At 43.6% G+C, this 13,786-nt stretch overlaps 1 protein-coding gene across 25 annotated transcripts in view; it reads right to left on the minus strand.

The window, feature by feature from the left end:
* NFASC (neurofascin) overlaps positions 1 to 13,786 on the minus strand; it is a 313,180-nt gene that overhangs the window by 98,496 nt on the left and 200,898 nt on the right. For all 25 annotated transcript variants that reach the window (XR_008306603.1, XM_053248157.1, XM_053248160.1 and 22 more), the window contains 6 exons: positions 12,760 to 12,871; positions 11,795 to 11,979; positions 9,469 to 9,600; positions 6,136 to 6,279; positions 4,823 to 4,934; positions 1,916 to 2,082 (listed from right to left, as the gene is read on the minus strand). Coding sequence is in view for 24 of the 25 variants with exons in the window: in XM_053248157.1 (XP_053104132.1) it covers positions 1,916 to 2,082; positions 4,823 to 4,934; positions 6,136 to 6,279; positions 9,469 to 9,600; positions 11,795 to 11,979; positions 12,760 to 12,871 (852 nt within the window). In the remaining variant the exon portion in view is untranslated. The remainder of the gene's footprint in view (positions 1 to 1,915; positions 2,083 to 4,822; positions 4,935 to 6,135; positions 6,280 to 9,468; positions 9,601 to 11,794; positions 11,980 to 12,759; positions 12,872 to 13,786) is intronic.

The raw sequence follows: 13,786 nt of genomic DNA on the forward strand, positions 1-13,786 counted from the left end.
TATGACAACTCTTGCAGCACTTCTGATATTTGCCAATGCTGCCTATTTTTAATGCACACTGAAGGATCTCAGAAACAAGTACAGTCAGTGAGGTTGTTTGCTAAGCAAAACTGCTGCTGGCAGCTGCATAGCGACTGAGGTGGGAGGGAAATTCCTGCTTTGACAGACCATGTTGCAGCCTGCACCATGTAAGCATACAGTTTAGCCATCCCTACTGATCTCACTAGCCTGAATCCACTTCATGGTACCTCTCCTGACAAAAAACTGTGTGGTTGTTTGGTGCTGGCTCCAGAAACTATTGCCTCTGCTGTCTCCTAGCACCAGAAGCAAGGGTGGAGAAAAATCTCTCTCTCTCTCTCTCTCTCTCTCTCTCTCTCTCTCTCTCTCTCTCTCTCACACACACACACACACACACACACACACACACACACACACACACACACCAATCTGGAGCTACAAAAAGGTGGATGGGTCTGGAGAACCCGTGCACCCTTGCTCGCCTCTCCCTGCCTTCTCTCCCCTGCTGTCCAGCACACCAGCCAGCTCTCCATGGCACTGCAGCATGCTGCCCATCTCCAGTGGCATGCTCTTGCAGCCCGCTGCTGCTTTCCCAGCCACTCAGGTTCTGACAGCCTGGAGGCAGCTGCCTCGGGGTCAGAGTTGGCTGGAATGCAGGCAGTAGGAGCATGACTTTGCCATAACTGGAAGTAGAGAGGCCACCCCCATACAACAACGCCATTGCTGCCAGGGGAGTCCGCTGCCAGGATAGTGAGCCTGCTCCCACCACACTGGGAGGCCCATGTCCTCCCTATGCCACTTATCACCATGTACTGGCTTGTGGCAGTAGAACCTAGCAAATCAGATCCACAGCTGATACTGCTTAGAATTGTGCTTCTGTGCTAAGAATCAGTTCAACAAGTGATGTGGGGGTGGGGGGATCTTACCACAAACTAATGCAAGGGTAACTTTGCTGGTTCCGTTCAGTTTAATAATTATTACAGGCTCTAGCAATGGGGCACATACATATTCATAGTCTGTAGTTCTTTCAGTGTTCCCAGAATCCATTTATAGAGTTCTAAGGCAGGGAAGCCCAGGGTGGATCATGGAATCATTCAGGTCCCTCTCTTCTGGCTTGTCCCTCTTCCTCGTCCCTCTCCTCTTTCTCTCCTTTTCCTATTTCCCTTCTCTTTTTCCAGTATCCACCCCATCTTCTTCACTTTCATCCTTTCTTTATCCCACACTCCAGTCCTTGTAAGGTTCTGCTAATTAAGTCGTGAAATAGGGCTGAATGACATTTTCCTCCTCCCACGGGGGCATAGGCATGGTTTTGTAGTCTACAGCATTTCCAACCCTTTTCAGGCTGTATGGCCAAGGCTAACTTGAGGACTTCTAATCTTGGAACAAGTAAGTAGAAAGGGGAATGATGCCAGCTCACAGGCCTTTAAAAAATTGTTCTTAATGGTTATGAAGTCTGTGATCCAGAGTTCAACAGCTGACAAGAGATCCACCGAAAACTATTTCAGGAATGCAGCTAGCCAAATCATAATACTTTCCGTCCTGATTATCCACGGAACCAAGTTAAACTGTACTGAACATAGCTTCTGGTCCTCAGGAGCAGTAGCCCAAGGACTACTAGACACCCAGAGATCTCATCTAGGAGCTGGAGGGTACTTGAGCCTTCTTCAGATGTTTTTAAAGGAAGGATGGCATACTCATGTATGTCCTGAGCACGTCCAGAAGTCCCACCATGGTGTTGCTCATTGTTATGTCATTTAACTGAAGAGGCAGAGTGAGTGACACACTGGGGAATGAGATTTCTGTATGTGTTCAGGATGTCATTCACAAGTACACCCTCTTAAAAAAAGAAAGATCTGAAGAGCACTTTGGTTTTTTCTTAGAACAGCAGCTATCTTACCTTTTACTTCCAAACGAACCTGTGCTTCTGCTGTACCCAGAAGATTCGTGGCCACACAGGTGTAGGTTCCTTGGTCTTCTTTTCGAGCCATGACAATTTCTAAAGTCCCATTCTCATGAACCCTATAGTTTCCGCCATCAAGCGTGCTTCCCTGGCCATTCTTAAACCTCACAACACCATAAGAAAACACTTGTAAGAGAGGGAAAACAACAAGGTGCATTCTGCTGGAAGGGATGCTGTGGCTCCCCCACTCCCATTTAACTTTGTATACTTTATTTGACATTTTGGGGACATCAAACACTGGAATATTATAACAAGCTCATTTCAATTTCTCTCTCACACACAGATAGCCTTTTCTCTACCTACTGAAATTATACAAACTAAATGACCACTCATATACCTTCATAACAAATACATTTCAAAATTTCTTACATTATAATGAACTAGGGTTATGTGAACTGGCTAGAACTTGAGCTGGACTGGGCCCGGATCGGCTCAAGGTTGAGCTGGAACTCCAGCCCACCCGGGACAGTATGGGGGTTCAACAGTTTTTTAATTTTTTTAAACAACTCACCACTTCTGGGGGGTGCTGCCATGGGCTGTGTGTGTGCATGTGGGTCCTTCAGTGGTTCCCTGTCTCCCTACTGGCATCCCCCAGTCTCAAATGGCCCAGTTTGGGCCCATTTGGGGCTGTTTTTGGCCCATTCCAGGCCTTTATGTGCTGGCCATTTTGGAGGCTGTGCACATGCGCACTGGACATCTGCATGGCTGGAACATGACCTGGTCATGCAGATGGCCAGTGTGCATGTGTAGTGGCCCCCAAAATGGCCGCCACCAGCACAGAAAGACCGAGAACAGGCCAAAAACAGCCTGAACTGGACCATTTGAGACTGGACCCCTCCTCCATGGCTGAGGCAGCACCCTCCAGAGGTGGTGAGATGTTATTATTTATTTGTTTATTTATTTGATTTCTATACCACCCTTCCAAAAATAGCTCAGGGCGGTTTACACAGAGAAATAACAAATAAATAAAATGGACCCTGTCCCCAAAGGGCACACAATCTAAAAAGAAACATAAGAAAGACACCAGCAACAGTCACTGGAGGTACTGTGCTGGGGGTTGATAGGGCCAGTTACTCTCCCCCTGCTAAATAAAGAGAATCACCACATCAAAAGGTGCCTCTTTGCCAAGTTAGCAGGAATGTTAAAAATAATTAATATTATTTAACCGCAGAACCCCCGAACTGGCTTGAATTTGAGCCAAGCTGGGGTGTGTGTGTCCTGTTCGGGGGGCAAGACTGAACATGCCCGGTTTGGTTTGAGTCCAGTTCAGACTCAAACTGAACTGGGCAAACCAGTTTTGTGCATACCCCAATAATGAACTAACCAATGTCTAACAATTAATTGTTCAATTGACAACTGAACAATTAAATGATCAAATTAAATTGATCACACACCTTTGGGGATGGGCCCGGACCGGTCCGGAGGCCATTGTAAAGGCCTCCGGACCAGTCCAGACCGCTTCAGGTGGCAGGGTGGCTTTAAGAGCGGGGGGAGGGTTTACTTACCCCTTCTGCCACTTTCCGCTTTGCGCGCATGCATGTCACAGGACTCCTGGGAGTTTTTCATAGCGACAGTGGGGAAGGGGTGTCAGGGAGGTATCCTGCCACCCCAATTACTACTGAAATTACAGTGCCAGAGCGGGAAAGCAGCGGGAGGGGTAAGTAAACCCTCCCCCCACTCTTAAAGCCACCCCCCACCCCAGTGCCGGACCGCAGTTTGGCGGTTCCGTGCACACCCCTGCACACCTTTTAAAAATAGAACCTATTTATTTATTTATTTAAAAAAAATTTATACCGCCTGACTCCAAAGGCTTTAGGTAGTTCACATCTTAAAATGTATATACATAGTTGTGATTTCTAAATTATCTAAACATGATTAAAACAGTTATAGAAGGAATACTAAATTCCTTATTTCCCATCCCAGGAGTCTTATCTGTTTGCTTACAGCATTTTCACCACTAAAACATAAGAACATAAGAATAGCCCTGCTGGATCAGGCCCAAGGCCCATCTAGTCCAGCATCGTGTTTCGCACAGTGGCCCACCAGATGCCGCTGGAAGCCACAGACAGGAGTTGAGGGCGTGCCCTCTCACCTGCCATTACTCCCCTGCAATACTCCATATGAGTCTGCCCGCCTTTTAAGATGCCCTCTCTCCTGCTGTTACTCCCCTGCACTGATACTCAGAGGCATCCTGCTTTTGAGGCTGGAGCCCTCCAACTAGTAGCCATTGATAGACCTCTCCTCCATGAAGTTATCCAGACTCTTCTTAAAGCCTTCCAGGTTTTTGGCTGTCACCACATCTCGTGGCAGAGAATTCCACAAGTTGATTATGCGTTGTGTGAAAAAGTACTTCTGTTTGTTGGTCCTAAATTTCCTGGCAATCAATTTCATGGGATGACCCCTGGTTCTAGTGTTATGTGAGAGGGAGAAGAATTTCTCTCTCTCCACTTTCTCCACACCATTCATGATTTTATAGACCTCTATAATGTCCCTCCAGTCATCTTTTTTCTAAACTAAATAGCCCCACTGGGGCTGCCCCAGGTGTTGTAGCTTTGCCTCATAAGAAAGGTGCTCTAGGCCCCTGATCATCTTGGTTGCCCTCTTCTGCAACTTTTTCAGTTCTACAATGTCCTTTTTCAGATGTGGTGACCAAAATTGTACTCAGTACTCCAGGTGTGCCTGCACCATAGTTTTGTATAAGGGCATTATAATATTTGCAGTTTTATTATCAATCCCCTTCCTAATGATCCCTACCATGGAAATGGCCCTTTTCACAGCTGCAGCACATTGAGTCAACACTTTCAACGCTAAGAGACAGTGCAGTTGAATAATAAAAATCCTTACCATCGTAATGTGGGAATTGGGGACCCAAAGAATGGACAGTCAAGGCGAGTACGATTGTTCTGTATCACTTTGATCAGTTGGTTACGAGGGGCAAGGATTCGAGGAACAACATCTTTAAAAGACAACAAATATCACCTGTACAGCCAGTAGGTAGTTTTATTTTGGTTTACAGACAAATGAAAGATTACAAACTTCATTTCCAGAATTACAAAACATTTTTTAAACTTCTACCACACTACTCAACTTTTAGTTAAGTCTCAACTTTTTCCATCTTTCCAACTATAATTACAATTTGAACACATATCTTCACCATGCATATAACAAGTAAAGGTAAAGTGTGCCATCAAGTCAATTTCAACTTCTGGCACCCACAGAGTCCTGTGGTTTTCTTTGGTAGAATACAGGAGTACCCCCTTGTATTTTCCAAGATTATTTTTCCTCACTGGTTACTACTACTACAATATTAGGGTTAGACATTTACTCCTCTCCAAGCTGAACCCACCCAAAGAAGAGTGAGCAAGCACAGATGTACAGTCCATACACTTATACAGAGAGATACTTCAAATACCAATTAATGGCAAGATGCTTGAAATTTAAGGATGAAAAACTTGTTCCCTTTTATAATCATTGGAATAGATTTCAAATAAAATGTTCAGGCAGGCATTTGGGTATAGTCAAATATTCTATATAGGCACTGGGTATAGGCATTTGGGTACAGTTCAGGCAGGCATCTGGGTATTGTTTTTTATAAACACTAAATAAAAATACTGATAATAATCAGTATTTTTATTTAGTGCTTATAAAAACAATTTAGTTAGAAACACATGCATATGGTGCAGTCCTCTATATACCACTTCAGAATGTACACGAGAGGGTATATCACTTTTACAAGAATGATGAAAGGAGACATTCTGATGAAGATTGAATGTTATTCTGGTGTTGTAATCTGCCAACAGATCTTTCATATGCATTCTATGTATGCATATGAAAGATCCTCTGGTCCACAAGGAGTACTGTACCAAACGCAAATATTTGAATCAGCTCTCAGTTCCTTCATTTTGAATTCCAGTTAGAACATTACCTCTCCTAGGGGAGGAACACATGTATAAAAACACACAAGCATCCATAAGTCTTTATAGTTTGTGAATTTGATCAGTGACCAATCAAGGATATCAATTTGCCAGGAAAAAGAGAAATCATAACTGAATAACTTCAAAACAGTTAGAGAATTATGTAATCATTTTAAGGCCTCCTCAAGATAATATATATAATGTTTAGAAATAAAAAGTTCAGTTATTAAGTTCAATGCTCACCCAACACGCTGACAAAGGCATTGGCTAGCAGGTACCCATGTTCATTAGAAGCGTTACATTGGTAAACAGCGCTGCTGCCAGTTTGAGTGGCCCGGAATATAACAGTGTCTCCATTTACTTCACGGCTTGGGTTGGGAAGAGAACCTTTGAAAACGACAGATGTAAGTGGTAGGGCACCGGGCCATTAAAACATTTCTTGAGATGGAAAGACCACAGACAGAATAGTTTCCTCTATTTGGATGTCTCCATAAATACTGGGTGCATAGGGGTCTTAAACCATCCATCCATCCATCCATCCATCCATCCATCCATCCATCCATCCATCCATCCATCCATCTATCTATTAAAAGTTATGTCTTGCTATTCCAATCAGAAAAAAAGCTCAAGACAGCTTACAAAAGGTCAATAAACCACAAAATCTAAAACTAAGTTATAATCTAGCAGAAAACTAATCACAAACCAAGAGCTAGCAGATAAAACCTCACATATAATTAACTAGAGGCCTGCTTAGAAAGCCAAGCCTTCAGTAAATGTTAAAAGGTGGGTAGCCTGGGCATCATGCAGCTCTCCCAGGGCAATGAGTTCCACATCTTGGGGGCCACCACAGAGCACCCTATCATACCATCATCACCAACTGAATGTTGTAGTAGCATTTGTAGCGGATTGATTCTAGGCAAAGGCAAAATGCTTCTCATTTTCCAGTATAAGTACTGCCACCCCATGCACGTTTTCTGAAGCCTTCTGTTTACTACATTTACACCAACTGTACTTCAACAGTCCCTCTCTCCACACTCCACCGTTTCTATGCTATATTACAAATGCTATATCAGAGCCAGAGTGGTGTAGTAGTAAGAACGTTGGACTAGGACTGGGAAGGTAATAGTAAAGTGTGCCCTCAAGTCGGTGTCGACTCCTGGCGACCACAGAGCCCTGCGGTTTTTCTGGGAAGACCCAGGCTCAAATCTCCTCTCAGCCATGAAGTTCACTGGGTGACCTTTTGCCATCACTATCTCTCAGCCAACCCTTATTTCACAGGGTTGTCGTGGGAATAAAACTAGAGGAAGAAGAATGATGTATGCTAAATCCTTGGAAGAACAGTGGAATACAAATGTAATAAATAGAATGTGGTGGCTGCCTTCTTTTAGTTTACACAACATAGTGGGGCTCACCTGCTTTTCATACTAAGAACCAGGGGTGAGGGGGCAAAATAAAAAATATGGAGAGGCTGGGTTAAGGGTCTTTTGCTTAGCTTGGCTACACATCCCAGAGGCAGAATAATAGTTTCCTTTTCTTTTGCGTTTAAAGTAGACCCCAATTACCACAATAACTGTACAACAAAATCTAATCTAGTAAATCTAATTGTAGCTATATGAGACAGGCCAGAACTTTCATCTGCACCTGCATAAATGCACAGTGACAGGGCTTTTCTATACATTATAGCAAGCGGGGAAATTATATGCTATATATACAAAGTATTGTTAGGTAGTTCAGACAGTTGTCTTGCTTGGCCATTGTGCTTTCTGGGCATTCATAGGTAAGGGCCAATAATGGATAGCAAAAATATATGGGCACAAACACTCAGATTCCATGCTCAAAATAAAATATGCAACAAGTGGTTGTTTGCACATTCTGAAAGATCTACAGATGTGCAGAATTCAGAACATCGTAGGGAAGATAGTGTTTAAGCAGAAACAAGAAGAGGCACACATGAGACAAGGGGAAGGCTGGACAAGGCCTAGAATCCATCAGGCAGATGGGAAGCTGTATAGCTGGATACAGTAACCCTGTCCCAGGCTAGTGAAAGCACCAAAAAGTCCCTTTCAGCAGCCATTAGCCACACAATCTTCTGTGACTAGGAGCCTGATTTCCCCTTGGCCATCTGAATTTGATATATGAATATTCAGATTCTGAGCAGCATTTACACTTTATGACAAATATATAGGAAATATACAAGCTTATTAGCACCTTAATAATTATCCTGTATGAGTTGCAAAATAGAACAATTAGCCTACTCACTTTACTTTTACTATAAATTACTATAAGCATCCTACTAGAATCTACCTACCCGAAGGCTGACATCCTGACTAAGGTAGCAGCAGCATACTGAGAAGATGTTTCTGCATTACAGAGAGTTTTCTTATCTCAGTAGTGCAGACTGCGCAGGGCGGGGGTTACTTTTAGTTCTCTTTGCTTCCCCTCAAAGTGTCCTGCACTACTGAATATTTGTCATTGAGGGTTACACAGTCCCTGGGTGATGAAGAGCACTTCCAGGGGAAGTAGAGATCAACTAAAGTCCTCCCCCACCACTTCCCCATGTGCTCTGTGCTGCAATACTCTGGCCTTCTACAGTGTGGACACATCTTCTCAGCATCATGTCAGCCATTGTCTTTAACAGAAAAGCTGTGTCAGAAAAGGGAACTGAACCACCTGAATTGAGTTCCCTTTCTGTTGCTCATTAGAGTTGGGCATAAACCAGTTCTTTTAAAATTCCATCTTCCCTTTAAGGAAGCATGCTGATGCAGTGCGAGTAGTCACCTCTAAGATCAAAGCTGCTAGGTATGCTTATATCTAGTGGTGTGCATGGAACTGCTGTGGTGTGGTTTGAAGCCGGGGGATGGGGTATTCCTTTAAGGCAGGGATCCTCAACGTTGGGCCCCCAGATGTTAGTGGACTTCAACTCCCATAATCCCAAGGCCCAGTGGCCTTTGGTTGGGGATTGTGGGAGTTGAAGTCCAATAACATCTGAGGGCCCAGAGTTGAGGATCCCTGCTTTAAGGGATGAGGGAGGTGCACTTACTCCCCCCGCCGGCGCTCCCTTTTTAGGAAACTTCTTGGGGCGGCAGCATACCTCCCTGCTGCCCCTTCTCCTGTTCCTGGCCGGAAGTGGCCGGAAGCAGTGACTGTGTGTGCATCCACCGCGCCCGTCGCATGGACGCACACACATCACATGCGTGATGTGCGTGGCGTGCGTGCATCTACGCGAGGCGGGCGCACGTGCAATTGCTGCTTCCAGCCACTTCTGGCCAGGAATGGGGGAAGGAGCGGCAGAGAGGTACGCTGCCACCCCAAGAAGTTTCCTAAAAATGGAGCGCTGGTGGGGGAAAAGTGGCGGGACGGTTAAGTGCACCCTCCTCCACCCTTAAAGGAAGGCCGCCCCCCAGCATCACACTGTTGAGCCTGCGCCTGTGAGAACCGGTTCGGAGGCCTTTTGAATGGCTTTCGAACAGGTTCGTGCACCCCACTACTTATCTCTCCCTCCACAATCCTGAAGACAGGAAATGCAATGTAAGGCTTATTAAGCCAACATCTTCTGTCCACAACAGACTTGCTTACCTTCAATAGGTTCTCCATTTACCAGCCACTGTACTGAAGGCTTGGGGTTTCCATTGGCTCGGCAAACCAGTTTTCCATCTTCCCCAGGAGCCAAAATTAGGTTCTCTGGTTCATCCAACCAGTAAGGAGCAGCTTTAGAACAAAGAGACACAAAAGGGCATTATAGTTATTTCAATCAAATGGGTTGGTCCTCTTTTAGTATGTACCGTTCCAATTAATGCTGCTTTCATCAAATACTTATCCAGGGAGCAGAAGAATTGTGCTAGTACTTTATGATGCTGACACATGATGACAATTTTATACCATTTTCCATTTTCAAAAGTGCAAAAGTGCACCATGTAGTGAATCACATAAGCAAAGAACAATTTTTTAAAAAAAAATAACCAGTGAAAGTATATATAAAATGCAGGTGTGAATCCATTTCAATAAAACCTTACTTTTCACCCAGAGCTGAGCAGCTTCTCCCTCACAGTTCCACAACAGCCTGGTGGAAGAAAACTGTTTTTGTCAAGCATCCAAAGTGACTCAGCCTAGTGGACCAAATTCTGCAGCTAAGGAACCACAACAGAGAATTCCCTGCAGTGTGTCTGTTGATCTAATCTCCTGCATGTGCAGTACTATGAGCGGGGCTGCCAGAGCAAACATTAGGGATGTGCACGGAACCAGCTGGGGGTGGCTCAAAGGTGGAGGGAGCATACCTTTAAGGGTGGGGGAGTGTGCCCTTACCCCTCCCACCACATCCCCCCCCCAGTGCTCCATTAAAAAAGTGTCCATTGGGGTGGCAGGGTACCTGCCTGCCACCCTGTGTCCTCTTTGGCTGAAAGTAACAGAAAGTACCAAGCACGTGAACGCACATTACGTGAGTGCATGTCATGCACACTTGCGTGCATGTTGGGTGGGCGCGTGAGCAAGCATGATGTGCATGTGCCCAGTGTGCACACACATGCCGGGTACTTCCTGTTACTTCTGGCCAAAGAGGACATGGGGCGGCAGGTAGGCATGCTGCCACCCTAATGGACACTTTTAAAATGGAGCGCTGGTGGGGGGAATGCAGTGGGAGGGGTAAGGGCCCCTCCCCCACCCTTAAATGCATGCCCCCTCCGCCTTCGAACCAGCCGAACAGCCGGTTGTTCGAACCAATTTGGAGACCCTTAAAAGTGCCTCCCAACAGGTTTGTGCACATCCCTAGCAGATGTTAATACATAAGGTGCTTCATATAGAAACAAATACTCACTAAGATGTGCTGGGCCCAGGAAGTTTAGGACTTTATAGCAAAATGCTTGCACCTTGAATTGAGCCCCTAAACAGGCATTCAGCAGAACTCGGTCAAAATTGATATTAATGTAAGAGACCACTAGAGTTCCTCTGGGGGGGGGGGGAGTGGAGAGTTGGGCAGATTGACATTCCTGGCAGTGGACTTTCTTCCATATTGACAAGAATGTGACTTTTATGTTCGGTAGCCACACTTTAGTCAATGTAAGTGAGGGAACATACTTCTTTAATACTTTTGCATGTCTTATGGGTGTTCCCTCCACCTATAATGATGATTAAATGTATTACATTTGAATATCTAGCAACATTAAAATCCTATTAACATATAAAGGAAACTAGCATGTCAGGGATATGACTAAGGTCAGCGCCTTCTCTTTGACATTTTGTTTTACATGTGGAGGGATTTCTGTTTGAGAGAGAATTCTGTCTTGCAGTCTCCCCACCTGCCATTTTGGCACACAAACTGCTGTTTGTGTTGATCAGCTGTTCTTCCATCCCATTTTGGCTTAGCATGAACCCACACCCTGGCTGCTTTTTTAATTCCCCCAAGCTGCTGAATAGGAAACTATCAAAAATATACCTGGGATATGAGGTACTATTTCCTACTGATGCATGTGTCATCTCAATAATTTGTGGCCTTTGCACTAGGCATGAAAGGGATTCAGTTTCATTACTGGTTATGCATACAAACAAATTCCCACCCTCAACATCCTCCAACTCTAGAGCATTCAACCACTTTCAAGTTACGTGCAGCTACATAAAAATATGCCCTGAATTGTCCCCATACAATCAAGCCAATAATGACAGGCTTGCCTATTAAGTGGAATATGGGCCATATGCTCAGATGGCACAAGTCTAAAACAGTGTGGGTGGCACAGAGAGGAAAAACTGAAGATTGCTTATGTTCAGCTGCAACATGGGAACAGTTTCCAGGCTGTGCTGATTAAGTGTCCACTAGGAAAGAAAACCCACAAAAATTTCCATGTCCTCCTCCCCACCCCACCCACCTTTTGACTTGCTAAAAGAATCAGAACAGTATAGAAATAGGACGTACCCTTCACTCTCACCGAGATTGTATGGCGGCTAATGCCCACTTTGTTGGAAGCTAAGCAGAAGTACTCCCCAGAATCTTCCTCAGAAACGTTGGCAATATGAAGGGCCTTCCTAAAGTTCTCTAGCTTGAACCTGCGTACTGGGAGTTCACCTCCTTTCTTGTGCCACACAATATCTGGTGTTGGGCTATAAGAACGAAGAGAATGAGATTTGTGTATTTGACATGAAGACTCTTTCAACACGAGACATACATTAAAAAGCAATTTGAGTTTAACTCAAGGGTAGGATTCTCACTTATGAATCGGTGCAAAATACTACACAAATCTTGGGAAAGTACTTTCACCAATGAGGACCATTAAGTTGATTCTACAACTTAATGATATAATATATTCTTTGCATTAACAAGTCCCCATGTTAAATCCCTGGCTTCCGTTGTTTAAAGATTTCAAGTAGCAATGTGGGGAACGATCTCCATCTGAGAACTTTGAGAGTCACTGACAATCAGAGTTGGCAATTCTGAGTTAATGGATCAATGATGTGACTTATGGATCTCATTAATATTTGCAAAACAGTTGCTTCAAGCTTCAACATGCAGTAATCACTACTTTGCAATTACTGGATTTAATGACACTGGTGGTATTAAAGGGAGGGGGTAGTTCTACAGATTATGCCTGTTGTACTATCCCTGTGAAACATGTTCATTACCACAGAAGTTAATAATGGTAATGTCATATTCCATGGTTTTGCATCTCCTATTGATTAAGTTATTCCATATCCCCAAGGAAATCTTTTTATTCAGTAACTCGGCAATCAGAAGGAATGAGTAAAGGGCTTTGATTACCCACATTAAAATCAGCAAAAACAAAATAAAAACAAAAAAAGAAAAAAACACCTCAGGAATTAGACTTGGAGGATAGAAAACTACTTGACACACCATGGCTCCCCCAGATCTCAAGTGGTACGTACACTCCCGAAGCAATGCATTCCAGCAAAAGGTCTTCCCCTCTCAGTACCATTTGACTGCTTGAGGTCCCAGTGGGATACATGAAGCTGGGGTGCCTTTCTGCGATACCTCGGGCTGAAATCAGGACATAAGGGGAAAAAATAGACACTTGTAAATCCTCCTTCTCTACAGGGTTTCCAGCAATGAAGACAAGAGCTATAGGAAATGAAAGTTAGCCAACAGCAAGAGACAGAATGTACACACATCACAAGACACAGCAAACTAGAGTGTCTTTCCAACACACTAGTTGTGATGTAGAAGTCTTTAGAGAGGCTGACACAGATGCTGAAATGATGCAAGACTTAGATGGGAAATGAGAGGAAAACAGGAAGTGGCAGAGAATACTGATGTTTAGAGGCAGATCACTTTATTCACTGTGAGAACAGATCAATTTGTAAAAGATGGGCACATAACTCCTATAATGTCCTTATTTCTTCAAAATACTTTTTGGTTTACATGTACACTTTCATGGAACGTTATACTTGTTAAAATAAATATTCTCCAATTCAACCAACTTCCATTGATTTGTTTTAAAATAGGGATTTCCTTTCTTTCTTTTTTGTTACTAACAGTTTATTAAATAGATATTTCCAAAATTTAGATTTCAAAATAATGCAATGTACAAGAAAACAACAATAATAGTAATACAATGATTTACCCTCCCCCTCCCAACTTCTTACAACTATTTACTCAGTTGATACATCCACGTTATGCCCAATTTATTAAGTTCCCTTCAACTTTTCTACAAACCTGTTTAAAAAAAACCTTCCAACCTTCAGCATAATTCAAAAAAATAATAATTAATAATTGAGTTCCATAAGAAACTTAAATGCAAAGTCATCTCTTTCATTGCAACTAGTGGGATTTGACACTGAGCTATGGTGATAAACTGGTAAACTGATCTATGGTGTACTTGTTTACACTGGAGGAAAGTACATTATTATTGTCATTTTTACATGATCTTTTCCAGCCCTCTCAATTTGCTAGTTG

The sequence above is a fragment of the Hemicordylus capensis genome, chromosome 4 (genome assembly GCF_027244095.1).
Source record: "Hemicordylus capensis ecotype Gifberg chromosome 4, rHemCap1.1.pri, whole genome shotgun sequence".
NCBI classification, from domain to species: Eukaryota; Metazoa; Chordata; class Lepidosauria; order Squamata; family Cordylidae; genus Hemicordylus; species Hemicordylus capensis.